Below are 18,390 nucleotides of genomic sequence, written 5' to 3'. Positions count from 1 at the left end.
CTGCTTTATGCAACTCCCCCCCCACCTGCCCCCAGCCAAAACTAATGCTGTGACAAATATTTAACATGCAGTTGATACAAATTTGACCCTTACAAATCTGAAGGCAAATTCTTGAGGAATCTTGAGGATACTGTGTTGGAGACTTTATGTCGTCGCGATGCGGAGGGAACACAGCACAATCAATATGATTGATAAAGTGATCCGTTTATTCATCTGAGGTCCAGGGTATATATAGTGTTAAACTGCTGCATACACACAGTTTTGGAAGATCAGAAGCGAGCGCGAAAATTCTGCCTCCTGTTACATTTGCTGCTTTTATTGTGTTTCTTGCAACTTCACCATCCTGCTCCTACATCCTGCTAACCTTGAGCGACTTACCAAGTCTCTTTTACAACTTACTAGTACTCTGTTCTACTGCACGTAGCTGACCCTTAATAACCTAAGGTTAGGCCTTGCAGCCTGAGTAACTCCAGTACAAGCCTCAGAGTTCGGCTAAGACCAAACAGCTGAGATTGCTTCTTATGTCCATCGTTACAGAACTGGTCCCTTAGTCAAGGGAACGTGACCTTTGCTAACCACGCTTCCACAATTCCCCCTTTTTCTTTTTCCAACATACTTGTTACAATTCTCATAAGGCTTTGCTGAATACATTGAATAATGCAAGGCAAACAAATCAAAATGAGTAAAAGCAAGATCCATACAGGCAAAAAGTGGGTCAAAATACTACTTAGCCATGATCCTAGTCCCAGTGATCTTAACCAAGAGGTAAGGTCTCAAGATTCACCTTCTTTTAACTTGTGCAAGTTGTTTTTGAGTTGTTGCAACTCTTTGTGTATAGAGTTACTATGGTCTGAGAGGTTCATACAACACGTATGGCTCTCTGGTAACAGGGGAGGCCTTCCTTCACATCAAGGTCTGGCATGGCATGTGTCCCCACCGCTCCACGCCTGCTGGGTTGCAGCCAGCAGCGGAGCTAGAGGTTCTTCTTGGTGGCAAACACAGAGGCCAACCCAGTCTTGCCCTTGGTTGTGGTAGCAGGCATTTGGTCAGCCTCAGTCCTTGCACCTTGTTGTCAATGCAGTTTCACCTGCTTTATCCAATACTAAGTTGTTATTACGGCAAGGCACACACACAGATTTACATTAGCAGAGTAGCTATTGCAGTGTGCAGCAGCATGTTGAAGATGCTGATGCCAGCAAGGGGCTAGCCAAAGAAATTTCTTACTAGTGGAATTCTCTCGCCCTCTTAATTTGTTCCATTACCTGCTTTTATAACACTACCGTTGTATTAGAATATTTCTATCTTTTGCTTTAGCATTTTCTAGCAGCTACTACAAATTTGCATACTCTAACATCTCTTTTACACGTGGCAAATCCATATAATACAAGGTGTAGTTTCTTATTAGCAACTGGCTAGTAAATACAGGTGGTTTCATACACAAAATCAAAGCCTCTAACAATAACTACTTTACAAACACACATATTCAAGCTGTCACTTTTCAGTTGCTCCCAAATAATGTTTAGCAATCATTGGGTTTTCTCTTCCTCTGTCTCATTCTGCTTGGGGTTTTCACATTCAGCTCCTGTAGCTGAAGCATCTCGGCTTCCTCCATTTGTCCATCTAGATCATGGCAAGGCTTGACAAACTTTGCAGGCAGTTGCCATGGACCTGTAGGCAGGAGGACACAAATACACCCCCTCCTCCAGGTTATCAGTTCTTGAGAAGTAGATATGTTAAATGAGGAGTTTTCCAAAGTCGCTCATTCTGCTTTACACAGCTGCCTGCCTGCTTCAGCAGCAACAGTAAATATCTACCGGTAACCACACTTTTGCATTAACCCTTTCTTGCCTGCAATGTTAAACTGCTACCCATTAGAAACTTTTACATGAACCCAACAACAAAAAATACACAGAACATTATCTGCCCTTAACACACACACACACGTATGGGATCCTCCAAGCACAGTCCACACAACTACAATATTCAAAGTACAAAATCCCAACAATCATTACTTCCACTACACAATCCCACGTACAGAACGTGGCACAAGGACCCTGTGGAGCCTAACAGGAAAACCAGCTCCGAGAAGCATCATGGCAGTGCGAGGTGGCAGGCTTAACCCTGGCAGGTGTCCTCGCAAAGACTCTGCCTCCCCCACATTGCATGAGGCTTGGGCTTTTATACTGACCAAAATGCACGCTCATTCCGACACAGGCAGCCAGCCTATGTTGGAAGAAGTAGCCAGCAGTATTTATAAAGGTCCCCAAAGGTCAATAGAAACCTGGACATACTTATTTTTACCAGCTTCTAGTACATGAGTATCACAGAGAGAATGTATTAAATGAGTTGTATATGGAATCATACGGTCTCAGTCCATCACAGTCTAACCCTTCACTTTAAGAAGGACTGAAAACATCCATAAAACGGATGTTCTAAGATCAAATTTCAGTTCATTCAATCACTGTAACGATTGCATCTTTGATCATCCCACGCCAACCTTTAGCAGGGTTATTACCGTAATCCCCTACCCGGTGCCCAACACCCCCCTCCCACTCCCCTTTCTTTACTACTGGATTGTAGGAGGGTGGGGCAGAAGGTTCGGAAGTTTCTTTTGTCTCCAATACTTTAATTTCTTCAGCAGCTGTCACAGTTGACCGTCACTGAGGCTGGTTCGCATCTGCCGATGAACCAAACTGTCTGAACCGTCTGAGTTGGGATCAGGAAGGGAAGGGTGCAAGTCCGGTTCTGTTGGAGTTTCTGGGTCTGGTTCCAATTCCGATTCGGGGTCTTCCTCCTCTGGGTCAAAGGTGACTACGTTTGCACTTTCTACTTGTACTTTTGCATGCGAGCGCCGTCTCACTTTATCTTCCCCCTTACGCCGAGGAGGCTTCTGTGATGCTGTGCCAGGTCGTTGCGGAGCATTCCCTTCGTGTATGCCCATTCTGTCCACAGCAAAAGCAGCGTGGACCGTTCCCCTTGGGGACAGAATTTCGACCTGGTTTCTGCAGTGGTGTCAAAGCTGCCAATACCTTATCACCTAAAGATTGAGCTGCCTCTACTAGCAATGCCTGGTGTCCTACGGGTACACGAGACATTCGCTCCAGCATTTGTGCTATAGACGCGTCTGCCGGCAGCTGTATCAAAACCTGTTTTGTGGCAGCATTACAATTTTGCAGCGCACACTGTCTTAAAAGTGCACCTTTCATATGCTAGGGTAAATTATGAGCTTTTGAAATTGCATTTGCAATACGGTCTAAGAATGTGTCAAATGGCTCATCTTTGCCCTGTGTGATTTTCATATAAGCTGGATCTGTATTTGTCTCTTTAATTCGTAACAATGCTGTCATAGCTGTTTGCATTGATTCTTTAAGCAGATTTGGTCCCATATCAGCTTGCGCTTCCTTACTAGACTATGCACCTATCCCCATAAGGTGTTCTAGGGTTACTCCTACCAAAGGGTCTCTAGGATCTCTTTGCACATTGCATACTTCCTGACATTCTTCCTGCCAATACATCTGCCACAACAACATCTGCGAAGGAGTCAATATTAATTTGACAATGCTCTTTATGTCCTCAATAAGCAACAAGCCTGAGCCCCAAATATAACCTAACATTTGTCTTGCGAGCTCGGACTGTAAGCCAGATTCTGTCACAGTTTGTCGAGGTTGATTCAAAATTTTCCAATTTAAGGGCATTATGGTTACATCAGAGTTGCCTTGTGCATCAGGTGTATATATTACAGGAAAGGCACTTGTTTTGCTGAGATCTCTAGGTCCTTCATAATCCTCACTTTGAATAGCCTCTTTATAGATAGCTTCCCCATTTACTCCCTCACGTCGTGAGGTCTTATCACCGCTTCGAGCCTTGGCATCTTTTAAGGTTTGCTCATTTAATGGATCCAAACCAGAAGGTCCTGGATCCGGGGGAGCGGAAGGCTTCATCCGTACAGAATCAGCCAAACAGGGGACTTGGGGTATCTGAAAATTAGCCACAGAAGGGGGCATCGGGATTTCCCCACTTCCAAACGCTGCCGCTCCAGGAGGAGGCGGTGACTCGGGTACAGATACATTGTTTAATTTGTCTTTTGCGACAGCAGCGATACGCTGTTCCGCAGCATATTTCTGCACGCATTGTATAACACATTTCCAATTCTTTGCCAATTTGCGTGCCTGCTTATTATTGTCATCTATGACCTGTTCCCAGAGTATTTCACCAAACCTTCTCCACTCATCTAATTCAAACACCTTATGTGGATCTTGAAAACACCCTACACCCTTGCCGTAATCAGGGAGGGCGGTAAGTTCTTTCCCTAAGTCTATTTCTTTCCCTATACCTCGTTTCTCTAAGAAGCTCTTAAATAAATCATAGGCTGCCTGTCTTTCCATATCCATTTTTATATTCTTCACAAGTTACACAGCTTTGGCGCCAATGCCGCTTACCCCACAGCCAGCCAAATTAGCGGGCAGCGAAGGCAGAGGCTCCTCTACCGGTGAACCGGCTCCTCTCCTCCAGGTCCTCGAGGCGACTCGGTATTCTTGTCCAGCAAGATCGGTGCCTTTGACCCTCCGGACGCTGCTTTTCCGGTGCTTCCCCGCTCCGCTCGCGTCGACCCCAGCCTCCACGGGTACCTGGGTTTCGTCGTCTCTCCTTGGTCTCAGTCTGGTGTTGGTCCCTGTTCGGGCGCCAATTTGGCAGAGACTTTATGTCGTCGCGATGCGGAGGGAACACAGCACAATCAATATGATTGATAAAGTGATCCGTTTATTCATCTGAGGTCCAGGGTATATATAGTGTTAAACTGCTGCATACACACAGTTTTGGAAGATTAGAAGCGAGCGGGAAAATTCTGCCTTCTGTTACATTTGCTGCTTTCAGTGTGCTTCTTGCAATTTCACCATCCCACCATCCTGCTCCTACATCCTGCTAACCTTGAGCGACTTACCAAGTCTCTTTGCTTTACAACTTACTAAGACTCTTTGTTCTACTGCATGTACCTAACCCTTAATAACCTAAGGTTAGGCCTTGCAGCCTGAGTAACTCCAGTACAAGCCTCAGAGTTCGGCTAAGACCAGACAGCTGAGATTGCTTCTTATGTCCATCGTTACAGAACTGGTCCCTTAGTCAAGGGAATGTGACCTTTGTCTGCTAACCACGCTTCCACAATACTATGGGGAAAAGCCAGTAACTAATACCTGGTCTGGCAGGACAGGAGGACATTACACAGATTCTGGTTATCTTTCAACACTCAAAGAGAAGGGGGGGGGGGAAGGAAATCATAATAGACAAACAGTGGTTCTGAATTTGGGGTTCTCCTCCCCCTCATTGGCTCTTAGACGTTCCATGGTGGGGTGGAGGATTGGAAAGGCAAAAAACCTCATCCCAAAACCTGCTTAGGAATTAAACATTCCTGAAATTCTCTTACTGTATGGTACTTGCTACTCTTAAGGCCAACGAAGCATTCAAGTCTCGTTTCGGAAATGAATGTTCTTGGAAGTTTCTTACTGTCAAGTGTTTGCAAGGCTAAGGCCAACGAAACATTCCCTACCACCTTCACTATCTAAAGTGACAACAAATCTCTGTCTTAGGTTTCCGCATTTGTCTCTGCTGTACAGATCTCTCAATAGTTCCAAAAGATTGGTGACGTGCTTTGGGCAGCACTCGATGCTCCTAATTTATATGAGCTAAAGTTAAAGAGATCTAATAGCTTTGGTTCTGCCAACTTCGTTTAAATGTGATCTAGACAAAACTGGTCCAGAAAAGATGAAGTATTCCACTACCATAAAACTGTATTAAGCATGGCCTAAATATTAGGTGTTTATTCTGTATAGTATGTTCCATCGACTATTTATTACTAGTGCTTTAAACTCCAAATTAAACATCCCTTGAAATGGAGTCATTGGGCAGATGTTCCTTTTATCAATATAGGTTGAGAGATTCTCAACCTGGAAAGAGGAAGCCTACAGACATGGTAAAGCATAGGAAACTAATGTTTCTGATCTGCTTTGTATCATAGTAAATACGGGTAGACTAGAAAATGCATTAGACTTGCAAGACTTGAGTCACGCATAAATATCATTTAAACAGAAGTCTAAGGAACAAGTTCAGCGTAGTACTCAGCCACTATACCTTTTGATGTCATTCTAGAAAGAGGGTATGTGATTTCATTACAGGAGGAAGACAGTTTGATTCATTTGCAATCTTCCAGTATCTTTCTTTAAGAACAAATGCAGCTGATTTGGGCTGTCTTTGGCGGGTAAATATTCCTTTCTTGTTCCCCAAAACACGTGTGGTCCCTGCAAAGAAGTTATACAATGAAGCAAGTATACATAAAATACTCTCATCCCCTACTGTGAACTGTTACAGTGTACGTACTAGATCAGGTTAAATGGAAAAGATGTATGCACTTTCTTCCACACAGTCAGGTACAACAGGGAACCTGGCAGATGTAACTTGGGTTATCTTGGCAAGAGTAATGGTGTAACTGAGCAATGCAGCTGCAGTTTATTGTAGTTACAACTGGTAAGTCAATGACAGTTAATTCAGGTATACCCACTAACTTGATCAGTATTGTATTTACAGCAGATACTCCTTCTGCCATGCGTTCCACCTTGAATTTGACAGTGAAAATGTTGAGTGCTGTTTGTGCTGTCTTTAGTAGTGTTTGTGTCCTTTTTGCCTCTTTTTCATGGGAAACTAGAAAATACAACTGCAACATGCAGAAAGCCTGGAACTGCCTATGTGTATGTGAACTTGTCTGTGTTTTCTCCATCCTATTTGAAACAGCACTTTTCTAATTGCTGCTCTGTGCTGATTGAGCCTTCTAATACCTACCTACATTGGTGCTCTACAGGTTGTTATGAATGGTGTTTCTCTGCCTGAAATTAACACTGACTGTTCACCACCCTAATTCACTGCAGGTGGCATATGCATAACTAGTTCCTTCTTACTAGGTCTCCTTCTGAGCTGCAATTGTTTAATTTCTCTCTGTCTGCACTGTAATGCTCCATACTTTGTGAATGCACACTAATAGTGGGGCGGAGCATCGTGATAGACAGTGGTCTACCAGAATGGCATCTGGTCCTCTAGTGCTAAACCTCTACCAAGTTAATGATACATTATTTAAGGTGCTCTGTTACCAAGGGCAGTTGTAGATGTATGAAGCAAGTGAGACATATCCCTAACAGCTGACTGAAGTTCTGAATTGAGGATAGCTAAGAAATAGCAGTAATCTGGGTCTGCTCACAAGCTTCTTTTGCATTCTGCCCTAGCATGTTGTCTTATGTTTTGGGGAGCATCTCTGCAGAGGGGACACCTAGGGGCTTGAGATATGGAGGGAGGATGCATTAAGTACAGGCAGGACCTTCCGTCTTGGCTTTGTCACAGAAACCAGGGCCCTTTTCTCCTACCCTACAGCACAGTATTCTTTGTGTGTCATAAACCATTTTAAGCTTGCATGGAGGCTGGAGAGTTGGTTAGAATGTAAATATAAGCTTACCTTGATTGGTCATGAAGTCTGCAAAGTTCCAGATGAGCTCCCCAATCACATACTCTTTCCTCTTCTTGTCAAAAACTGAATGGTACTCCCTTAGCATCGCCTTCTGGTACTCCTCACTGAACATCAGAGGTGGATCCTACACCCAGGGAAAAGAGGTGGCCTTGAATGAAGTGACAGCTAATCTCAGCAAAAGCTCTGTATGTTTACTCCCTGTTTACCTGGGACCTGCTTCCTCAAGACAACCTTAACAACTGCTTGGTCTTTCCATTGCAGCTGCATTAACTGTGACAGTTGGCAACTACTGAAATCGATAGGGGAAGCACAGTACAAACATAATGCCAGGGATACCTGGGGGGGGGAAGTTGTGGTTTTACTTGGTGCTTTGTGATAGGTGTAGGAGTGCCACCCCTTCACAGTGGGACAGCCTCATGAAGTGAATGTCCACTCTCCAGTGTCCTGTTTTCCAACTAAGCATTTTCTGTGAATGCTGAAGTGCAGATCTTGGTGCTCAGTGCTTTTAGTCAAAGTTAAAACTTTTCTCTAGGTAAAATCTAATCTTTGTTAGTAGCACAGCTCATTGATTTCAGTGGAGCAGGACTGCACTCCTGGAGTCTTTCAAATGCTTGTAAACTCTCAAAGCTAAGTCAGGCTCAGTGGTACCCACCTCTTCTAATTAAACCTTGCCTCCCCTGTAAGAAGAGCAGTGCTTTTTTTGCATCTTGAGCATCTATAACACTTACACTGTGAAGTCCAGGGACTGAGTCTGCTCCATATTCGCTCTGGATAATGGGTTTTTGGTAGGTTTTATACCAGTTCTCAAACTGTGCTGTGAGTTGTAGTGGAATAACCTCCAGATGGCCTGGGTCATGATACCAGGAGAAGTAGCTATTTACACAGATGACATCCACATAAGGAGCCTATGAAAAAGAAAAGGGTGTTTTATCACAGAGCTCAAAGTAGACAACCTTCACTTGTAAAGCTAAATCCTTTTGGTTCATTTAGTGGAATCCAGTTTTATTACATGTAGAATAAAGTCTTCCCCCCATCACTCAGGCCTTCCTGACATAAAACCTTTCCCTGGAAAAAAGCAGTTATTAAATTTAATAATAGCATACTAATTTGGCATTTTTCTTACAGCACAGCAAAAAGTTAGACAAGATCAACCCATTTCATCCTCAGGTTTGTTAGAAGTTTTTGAGTTTCCAAGATGTCTCTGGCTTGCTGGTACATTTAGATGTACTTCTTGAGTATTGGAATGTGATTATCAAGTTAGTGGTCAAATATTTTGACTAGCAACTAAATTTGTGCATCAATGGTGCAATACTAGGACTAAGCATTCTGCAAGTTATATGCCATTTCTACCACATGGACAGTCCGATAAAAAGGGCACGAAGCCCACTAAAGTGATGTTGTATGTAACTTGTTCAATGTTCTCTTAACATGTTTTGTAATAAAAGCAAAAAAGTTCTAATATCACATCAGTGTATGAGATCTATTCTTTGTTTTTGTTTTCATGTGTCCTTAAGCTGTTCAGAACACGCTCCTGGGAATGGGATGTCAGGAACTGCATGTGTGTGCCTGATGCAGCAGCAATATCCAAGAGCAGATCCCTGCTGGGCTCCTTCAATACTAAGGCCACCAGGTTTTATCGTGGGATAGGGAGGAAGAGAGCTCTTGGAGCTACAGGAGGCCATGCCAGGACAGCCTGAAAGAAATACAAAGTGTAACCTGTAGCAGGGACATGTGGTGGAGTCACATCCCTACAGACTTGCCTGCTAGAAGTGTTCACTGTACAGTAGTGACAAGTACTATAAAGCCATCTTGGAACAATGAAAACTGACATAGGAATGACCCCAGAAACAAATTTTTTGTGTGTTAAAGATCCTTGGTTCATGTTGTGGCCAGCTTAAGGCACAGACATCTAAGAAAAGTGCCTTTTGGATATTTATACAGCTCTAAGACTTTTATAATGAAGCTGGAAGAGCTTATAGATTATTCAGTGTTAATAGACATCTGCCAAAGAAGATCTAGAGCAGTTTAAAGCAGGAATTAAAGCAAAGCTACCTTCCTTTAGGCTTCCACAAGGCCTGTTAAGCATTTTAAAGAGGTTTAAGCTTTGGTTTAATTGCAAGTCAATGCAATCAATGGAATAGCAAAGCATGACAATGTTAATGGCATCTAGGGGTCTGATCCTGCACGCTTCACTCAAGACAAAGAACTGTTCTTTCTTACAGATTTCTTTTTCCCCAGCTGGACTACAACTACAGGATAAGGTGCTTTATACTAGAAACAAAAATGTAAGTTCTCGTCTGCCTCTCCCTATTAAATATCTCCAGTGAACTTGGGGAGGAAGGGGGGAAAGGAGAGTAATAGAAATGACAGGAGGAAATTTAATGCATCAATTAAAAAGGCTAGAAAATAAAGGGAACTTACACCATGATCAAGAGCGTAATGAGCTTCTGTCACATAGGTTACTGGTCTGGAGGGATCGAGAGCTTTAGTGTGAGCTATCACTGTCCTGTTTGCAAACAGTAAAGCAAGAGTTCAGCAACAGCATGGAGAAGCACAGCCCCATTTCCCCAAGCTCTCTGTCCTTCCACCCTCACAGACATTTGGAGCTGGGTCTGACTTAGCAGACAGAGTATTGTTAATTCAGTACCGGAGGATACTTAGCGATCATCTATCAAGTGCCTATAATGTAGCCCATTCTAGAGGAGTATAAACTTCATGTCACAAAGCCGGCTGCCATCCCACCTGAAAAAGGACCAGAGTGGCAGTGTACCAGGCACGGGCAGCTCAGGAGCTGGAGATGGGACAGTGAGTTTGAAGACAGAACCATAAGAAGGGTAATGGGAAGTTCCTCAACAGCTCTGCTCCTGCTAAAGCTCAAGGCCACAGCAGACAGAGCAGTTAAAGGTTGGCAGCCTTTGAGGAAACCCTGAATGAGGGAAATAGAGGAATGGGGAGATGTCCATGAATGGGAGGGTCAAGCTCTGCTGCTGCCTTGATACTGCAGGGGGGTGGTGTGTCATTGTGAAGAATGAAAGTTCATGATTACTTCTTAAAGCACTTCACGCTACGAGGGACAATCTGCTGTCCCATTAGAGAGGTGACTCTTGGCTAACCAAAGCTTAAATCTCTGTAAAGGGGGGAGGAGGAGGGAGGAGCTGTAGAAAGTGAAAGCAGTGGCTTTGAAGGGGGCATCAAGATCCCCAGCAGGACAAATAACCAGCACTAACTGAAGAACCTTGTCCTTAGAATTAAATAAAATAACCAGCACTAACTGAAGAACCTTGTCTTTAGAATTAAAGGCCAGTTATTTTACAGCTCTTCTGTAATCCTCTAAGAATTCAGCACGTGTCTTCCACTGGTAACGAGGAATATGCTGTTCCCAGCAGGTTTGCTTTAGCTCAAACCAAATGGACCCCTGTTAATTCTGCGGAGCTTTACGTTTTCCAAAGCAGCAGACTGACACTGTTACATCGTGCTGAGCATCAGTTCAGCACATGCAGCAGTTACACTGTCAACTTGTGGGTACTGCTTCGGGGTTCCCAAGAAAGGCTTGTCCTCTCTTTACTGCTTCTCTGTGCCACCCCAAAGGAAGAAGATGCACCATTTGCCAAGAGCCAAGCCTCACCTCTCTGACAAGCAGATGCACTTACTTAAAGTAATAAGCTGCTGGGGCCAGCTCCGATGCTGGCTCGTTGGCTACTGACCACATCACGACGGATGGCCTGTTCTTATCCCTGCGGATCAGCTCCTCCATCACAACCAGATGATGCTGCAAGGACTTGTTCCCAAAGCTCTCACTGAAAGACAAAAGGAAGCAAGACCTGGTGAGGTAAGGCTGCAAAATCCATCCCTTCTGCCCTTCCCTGGGGAAACTCGAGCTCCTGGGATGTACAAGCACACCTGAGCCTCGATGCTGGGTATGGCTTCTGCCCTATCTCCCCAAAGCCTGTTGCACGGTTCAGGGCCATGGTCTGGGCTCATTCACACAGATGGCCATGTGGCAGAACGCCCGCCACTTACCCAACCCCACCAGGCACACGTGGCACAAGGGGCTGATTGCTACACAGAGCAAAGTACTTCCAGTATCACAGTATGTTAGAGATTGGAAGGGACCTCAAAAGATCATCTAGTCCAATCCCCCTGCCGGAGCAGGAACACCTAGATAAGGTTACACAGGAACGTGTCCAGGCGGGTTTTGAATGTCTCCAAAGAAGGAGATTCCACAACCTCCCTGGGCAGCCTGTTCCAGTGTTCCGTCACCCTCACTGAGAAGAAGTTTCTTCTCAGGTTTAAATGGAACCTCTTGTGCTCCAATTTGTACCCATTACCCCTTGTCCTTTCATTGTTTGCCACTGAGAAGAGCCTGGCTCCATCCTCGTGACACTCCCCCTTTATATATTCATATACACTAATAAGGTCACCCCTCAATCTCCTCTTCTCCAAACTATAGAGACCCAGCTCCCTCAGTCTTTCCTCATAAGGGAGATGCTCCACTCCCTTAATCATCTTAGTTGCCCTGCGCTGGACTCTCTCCAGCAGGTCCCTGTCCTTAAACTGAGGGGCCCAGAACTGGACACAATATTCCAGATGAGGTCTCACCAGGGCTGAGTAGAGGGGAAGGAGGACCTCTCTCGACCTACTAACCACCCCCCTTCTAATACACCCCAGGATGCCATTGGCCTTCTTGGCCACAAGGGCACAGTGTCAGCTCATGGTCACCCTGTCGTCCACCAGGACCCCCAGGTCCCTCTCCCATACAGTATCTACCCCCCTTCCAGTATCAGGACAACGAGCGCTGTGGGACAGGAAGGGGGTGCTTTTGAAGGCACCCACAACCCAGGGGAAGGGTATCCTGAGCCATGTCTTACGGCAGTTTAATGCCCACGGCCGGGCACTCGTCGATCACCACGATGCCGTAGGTATCACACAGGTCCATGATCTCCTCGGCGTAGGGGTAGTGGCTGGTGCGGAAGGAGTTTGCCCCCAGCCAGCGCAGCAGGTTGAAGTCCTTCACAACCAAGGGCCAGTCCAGCCCTTTGCCACGGATCTGGGGGAGGGAGAGAGACACTGTGGCCCATTGCACTGCTTCTGCCGCGTTAGCCAGGCACCACTGCTCGCTCCCAGAGCTCCTGCAGTGCCGGGTGCCATTTCTAGCTGACCACACACCTCCCCGTGCGGTGTTTGCCTTCACGAGGGGCCCTGCCGCTGCCCGCCATGCCCGGCCCGCCGGCTCCTTCCCTCCCCATGCCGGGCCTTACCCCCGAGGCGGGCAGGGCAGGGCAGGGCGGGAAGCGCACTCCTGACGGGAGAGGCAAGGGCGGGAGCGGAGCTTCCGGCATGGCTGTGGCGTTACCCTGTGGCCGGGCCGCGCCTCGCAGCCCCGCGGCTCCCACTGCGGCTCCTGACGTTATCCCGGCATTCCCGCCATGGGGAACCGATGCTCGAGGCTGGAAGCCATGGCCGGGACCTGGTTTAGCTTCCCTGCCAGCACAGCCCGGCTCGCCCACTATGGCAGCAGTGGGGATGCTGTCGCCTCACCCATGGCCTGGGCGCAGCCCCTTTGAGCAGGAGGCAAGGCGAGGCCGGCCGCTGCCTCAGCAGCACGACGCGAGGTGCCCACGGCGCACACTTACATCTGCGTCTTCGTGCTTGTTCACGCCATGGAAGTAGAAGGGCCGGCCGTTGATGAGGAACTGCGTGCTGGTGACGTGCACGGTGCGGATGCCGACCGGGAGCGTGTACACGTCCTCCAGCATCGCCCCGTTCACCTGCGCCTGCATTTTCACCTGGAGTTCCAAGGAGACGACATAAGTGATGTGATGGGCTCCGCAAGGATGCCCTGTCCTCCCTCCCCTTCACCATCAGGGCTACCTCGACCTCCCATCCTTTCCTTTCCCCAGCCTGCTCCTCACTGCTGCCTCAGTCACCTCTCGTGGTCCTCAGTGATGGAGCAAGGTTTGACTAAATAGACAACAGAAATCCAAGCTGGGGAAGATGAAGGATGAACCCTGGATGACCCTCCTGGGGCTTGTTTAAGAGATAGTTTCTTTTCCCCTTACCCATCTGGCCCATTTTGTCCCCCAAGGCAAGGCAGCAGCACAGCAGCAGCACTATGGCAGCAGTACAGCAGTACTACAGCAGCACTGCAGCTCTTCTGTCCTCACACCTTGACACCAGGCAGTGACTGAAGTGTCATCTGCTCACGAGAGATACGGACCTGAGCCCCTGGAAACTCACCTGCCCCAGCTTCTGTATCTAAATGTCACTACTGAGCCTTGTGCTGTTGCAACTGAGCTCTTGTCTTGCAGAGCAGGAAGAAAGCTCATTGCATGGCAAAGCATGGGGAAGAGGTCAGCAGCCTGCTCCTCAGACACTCAGCTTTTGCAGTATCTCTGTACTGTCTCAAACATCCCTGTTGCAATGAATGGACTGGGCCCTAGATGTGAAGGGCAAGTACCTCAGAGTGCACACATGCCCTTCTCACCAACAGACCTTTCACTTCTTACTGCATAATCAGCAATGCCACTCTGGTTACATGAACAGCACCCGTGTGAGAAGATGGGTACAGAAGATGGGCCACGTGGCAGTTCTTTAACCCTATGAGGCAGTCAGAGTGAATGCACATGGAAAGGAGGAAACATCACGTTACCTCTAAGGAGTAGCGGTATCCAGGGGTCTCGTGCATCAGATAAGGCCACCAAAGATTTGGGTTCAGGACTTTTAGCTCTCCCACTGGCCCATCGCCTGTAGCAACCACTTTTCCCTCTTGGTCATATAAACTCAGGGATAAGGAATAGAGCGTGCTGCCAACAACAGACACCTGATACTGCACCATTGCTGGTTCAAAGGAAACAAAAGACAATCAGAAACTGCCATGAAAGGAAAAATACATGCAGCAAATGTTGGAGGGGTTTCACACAGAGCAGCATTAAAAGACAGAGGTGCAGAACAACAACAGAGTGGCGTGAATTGTCTGTAAAGTCTCAAGACTGTCTGTCTTGAGGTCCCCAATCCAGCAAGATCTGTGTATCACACAATTCTGTCAGTGGTAATCCTTTTAACAGCAGGAAGCCTGCCCCTACAGAGAAATTCCACTTCAAGAAACACCTGATCATCCTTTCACTTTAACAGTTGTCTCTTGCAAGTAATTCTTTTATCGCTTCTGAACTCTTTACCATATCCTTGCATCTGCTGAGCTGTGCAATGGATGAGCTCAGGTTCAAGAGAAAGCCACTATGAAACAAACTGACTCAGACTTTTGCAGGGTATTTTCTTCTGCTGCCCCTGTCATCTCCATTTGGAGCCTCAGGTAGCTGCTGTAATTGTTTTGGACCTACCAACACTGTCTGATGAGGTAGTTGTCACAGTAATATCATCTATGTAGACAGAAGGAGTGGTGTAAAGCACAACTGGGCGATGGATTCCAGCGTAATTAAAGAAATCAAACCTGGTGTTCTGTATAAAATAGTTCTTGGGATACCTGAGTGAGGAAGACAGGAGAAATGGCTACATTATGTTTCATTACAGGAACTGAAGGCAGCCTATGGATGCTAGCAATGTAAATTGTCATGTAATAACAAATGCTAGCTGGTAAGACAGTCTTTACAGCAGGATGGATCTATCTTTCAGTAGTGCTGCTGCTGCACTGAAGGGGGCTCCTAGTTAACAAGTACCTAATGAACTGAACAGGTTTGGTCCTTCAGGATAGCTGGTACTTGTATATTACAGCTGAATTCCAGCTTCTCAAATCTGCCATTTATTCAACTTGGCAAATCACTTAATCTCAGTTCCTTGTGTATAAAACAGATGCAATAACTCAGTCCAGATTCCTCACAACAGCAAAGCTTAAACGTCCCATTCTCTCAGTCCTGGGATAAGCTCAGCAGTACAGTAACTCACCTTGTTGTGTCACTCATGTACAGAATTGACCCTGGAGGCAGAGTATGGGGGGTGAGAGTGTTGTTGAGTGCAACAGTGATGCGGCAGGGGATCCCTGGGCTGTCCTGGATGACACTGGTTATATCTGCTTCAAAAGGGAGGTGGCCCCCTTCATGCTCCACCACTTGCACTCCATTGACCCACTGCAAGAGAAGACACCCGTGAGCCCAAGAAGCAGGTTATTGGGTTTTTGTGGCAAGTGTAGAAGGGCAAAGGGAAGGAGCCCAGCAAAAGGCAGCTGGGATTCCCAGTAACACTCAACCTTGTTCTGGGCTTTTACTCCTTGAGGGATCAGTTTAGCAGCCCTTTGTTTGCTGGCTGCTAGGCCTGGGTCATGTACAAGCCAGGGCCACTGAGATGACAGTGGCTGATCCTGTAGCAAGGAAATGTTTTAATTACTAGTCCTGGTACTGGAGAATCAGAGAAGAGAGACCTGGAAACAGGGCCAAGTTCTTGGCTGGAGGAAAACAGGCAAGAGTTAAGATATAAAACCTAGGCAGAGGTGTAGCTGCTGAACAAGCCATGAGACAGGTTTTAGTGCAGCATAATTCTGGAAACACAGGGACCACCTTCCATGCAACGTACCACAATGGAGTAGTAATGGGCACTGCCGAAGCGGAGCACCACCCTGGTGTTGAGGTCGGCCTGAAGCCAGCGGAGAGGGAGCAGCACCTCTTTCTCATACCAAACCCAGCCGATGTAGTTCTCCAAGCTGGGGTCTTGAGTGATATCGTTGAAGCTGGCAGGCACTGGCATGTCAATCACAGGGCCAGTCTGGCAGGAATGGAACAGAAAGGGAGGAAACAGATCAGTTAAAGAAACTTTACTGTCTTGGGTGTCCAACCTGTACTGCTGCAGGTGTCCTCTTCCACTGACAGCCTTACAATCCCTTTGTCCAGTGGAAATACTTGGAAAGACCTGTTTAGAAACTGGTGTGCTCTGTCACAGGTCCTGTACAAGTCCTACTTAGCACCACACCCAGATACCTGCTTGTTCCTACAGGAAGAAGCTGCTCATATCTCTTCCCCTGATGATATAGAATGAAATGCTTTCATTAATGACTCTGCTATTGCAGAATCAGAGAAGTGAGGGGAAAAAATGCCCAGGTCACTGTTTCAGCTTGAGACTTGGCACAAGCAGTAGTTTCTCTTGCACAGCTCTAGGTGTTCAGTGAGCAAGGCTGGTGGTGTGGTCCAGGTCACTGGTGTGGGTTGCTGCTTGTTGGGCTAAGAGTTGTTATAGAAGGGTGACAAGAGACATGGATATTGTGGGTCAGATTCCCCAAGGAAGGTTTGTGGAGACTGGGATGAGTCCAGCCTTTCTCATGCTCTGAAAGCAAAATAAGATTCCTTGGGATTATAATGGAGTAATTCACTCATACTTCATGTAAGGATCAGAAGCAGGCAGTGTTGGAATACATTTAACATTGAGGTAACTGGATGCTATTGTGACATAGAGCTGTTCATTTTTAGCACCTTCTGTGCTCATGATGTTGCACGGCAGAGTGCTGCTGCAGCAGCTTCCCCTTTCCTCAGGAAGCCCTTCCATGGAGAACGGAACAAAGAAGATCTGGTTGCCCAGGGGTGAGCATCATGTGCGTGGCTGACTCAGCACTGAGCTGTACCAGTGCTGCAGAGAAACTCAGCTCCCTTATCAGCCATCAGAAAATCCTAGCAAGAGAACCCTGGGACGGTGAAGTGGATTTTCCTGTATCTGACACAGGAAATGCTTTGACTGGAATGGTCATAATGTGCACCTCCTTCAGGGAGTCTGCCTCAGGCAGGTAGAGCGTACATGGCTAAGCCTCCCTCTGAGTGGGGGAGCGGGCACAGTAAAGGATCCCTCTCCTCTGGCTGCCTCATTTCACTGTGCTTCCAGCAGCACACTGCTTTTCAGCTCCTCTCATTCCACCACTGGGCAAAAAGGCTGGCCAAAGGGCTAAAAGAGAAATGATGGACACATACATTTCACACATAGACTACTTATTCCTTTTGGGTCACGGTGTTAATTCCATACCTGATCGCAATTACACTGGAATTGCTTATCAGCACTCAGGTACTTTGGAATCAAATCACTCGAGTGCCCTTTCCAGGCGCTTTTGTTTATCCGATGCTGTTGATCATAGATAAACGTTGTGCAAGGCAGCGCTAAAGGTGGCTGTAGTTCATTCAAACGCTTTCTGGCCTCTGAGCCGAAGCGGGGTAATCAGAGGCGGTCGGTTATTAGCAGGCCTCTTAAGAGAACCCTCTGCACAGCCCTAAGGCTCAGGCACCAGAGCAGCAGCTCCGCAGGCCCGGTGCGGAGGGAAAGAGGAACCGGTCCTCCCGGAGGAACAGCGGCCTTGCCCTGCGGATTGCCCCGGGGCAGCCCCCGCCCGCCCCCCGCCGTACCTGCCGGAGCGGCTGCCGGTACCAGCGCTGCACGAAGCCGGCGTCCCTGCTCGGCGAGAGGTCGGCGCGGAAGCTCCAGAGGCCGCCGAGCTCCTTCCGCTCCCGGGAGGGGGTGTCCCGGGGGTACAGCATGCCGCGGGGCAGCGCCGCCGCCCGCCACACCGCCAGCAGCAGCAGCAGCAGCAGGCGGCAGCCCCCCGCTAGCCCGGCTCCCGCACCGCCGCCGCACGCTGCTGCCGCCGCCATCTCCGCTGTGGGCAGGGCTCGGCCGCGGGGCGGTACCAGCGGGTGCAGGCCCTGCCCCGGCACAACGGGACGGGGGCGGGGCGGGCCTGCTGGGGAGCTCCAGCGCGGTCGGGGCTGCAGCCGCCTGTAGGCAAAGCGGGGCGTTAAAACGGTTGCGGGCGCTGGGCTGCCGCGGGGAGGATGGCTTTGTGTCTTTATGGATGTGCTTGCCAGCTTCCCTGTGTTCTCAGAGTCGCTTTATGTTCGGAGTCACTTTTCTTTATTCTCAGAGTCACTTGTTGAAGCGGGAGGGCAACAAGTTGTTGGAAA

The 18,390-nt window shown here is 47.6% G+C and overlaps 1 protein-coding gene and 1 long non-coding RNA gene across 2 annotated transcripts; both read right to left on the bottom strand.

Annotated features, from left to right (window-relative positions):
• Nucleotides 1-6,070: 6,070 nt before the first annotated feature.
• Nucleotides 6,071-18,107, bottom strand: GUSB (glucuronidase beta). Its single transcript, XM_061368952.1, has 12 exons — nucleotides 17,836-18,107; nucleotides 16,031-16,219; nucleotides 15,407-15,588; nucleotides 14,845-14,987; nucleotides 14,157-14,344; nucleotides 13,141-13,293; nucleotides 12,376-12,554; nucleotides 11,158-11,304; nucleotides 9,929-10,013; nucleotides 8,236-8,412; nucleotides 7,496-7,631; nucleotides 6,071-6,293 (listed from the first exon to the last, which is right to left on the bottom strand). Exons 1-12 carry the CDS (start codon nucleotides 18,079-18,081, stop codon nucleotides 6,136-6,138), a joined length of 1,983 nt encoding a protein of 660 aa, XP_061224936.1. The 5' UTR covers nucleotides 18,082-18,107; the 3' UTR covers nucleotides 6,071-6,135.
• LOC133220244 (uncharacterized) lies at nucleotides 10,049-11,118 on the bottom strand. The gene is made up of 3 exons (XR_009727672.1): nucleotides 10,977-11,118; nucleotides 10,788-10,898; nucleotides 10,049-10,742 (listed from the first exon to the last, which is right to left on the bottom strand). It is a non-coding gene; the product is annotated as an uncharacterized LOC133220244 (long non-coding RNA).
• Nucleotides 18,108-18,390: the final 283 nt, after the last annotated feature.

This window comes from Neopsephotus bourkii, unplaced genomic scaffold (assembly GCF_033783945.1).
Source record: "Neopsephotus bourkii isolate Nb327-2 ecotype Australia unplaced genomic scaffold, CSIRO-AGI_Nbou_v1 NB_140, whole genome shotgun sequence".
Lineage (NCBI taxonomy): Eukaryota > Metazoa > Chordata > Aves > Psittaciformes > Psittacidae > Neopsephotus > Neopsephotus bourkii.
This window is presented reverse-complemented; position numbering and strand designations above follow the sequence as displayed.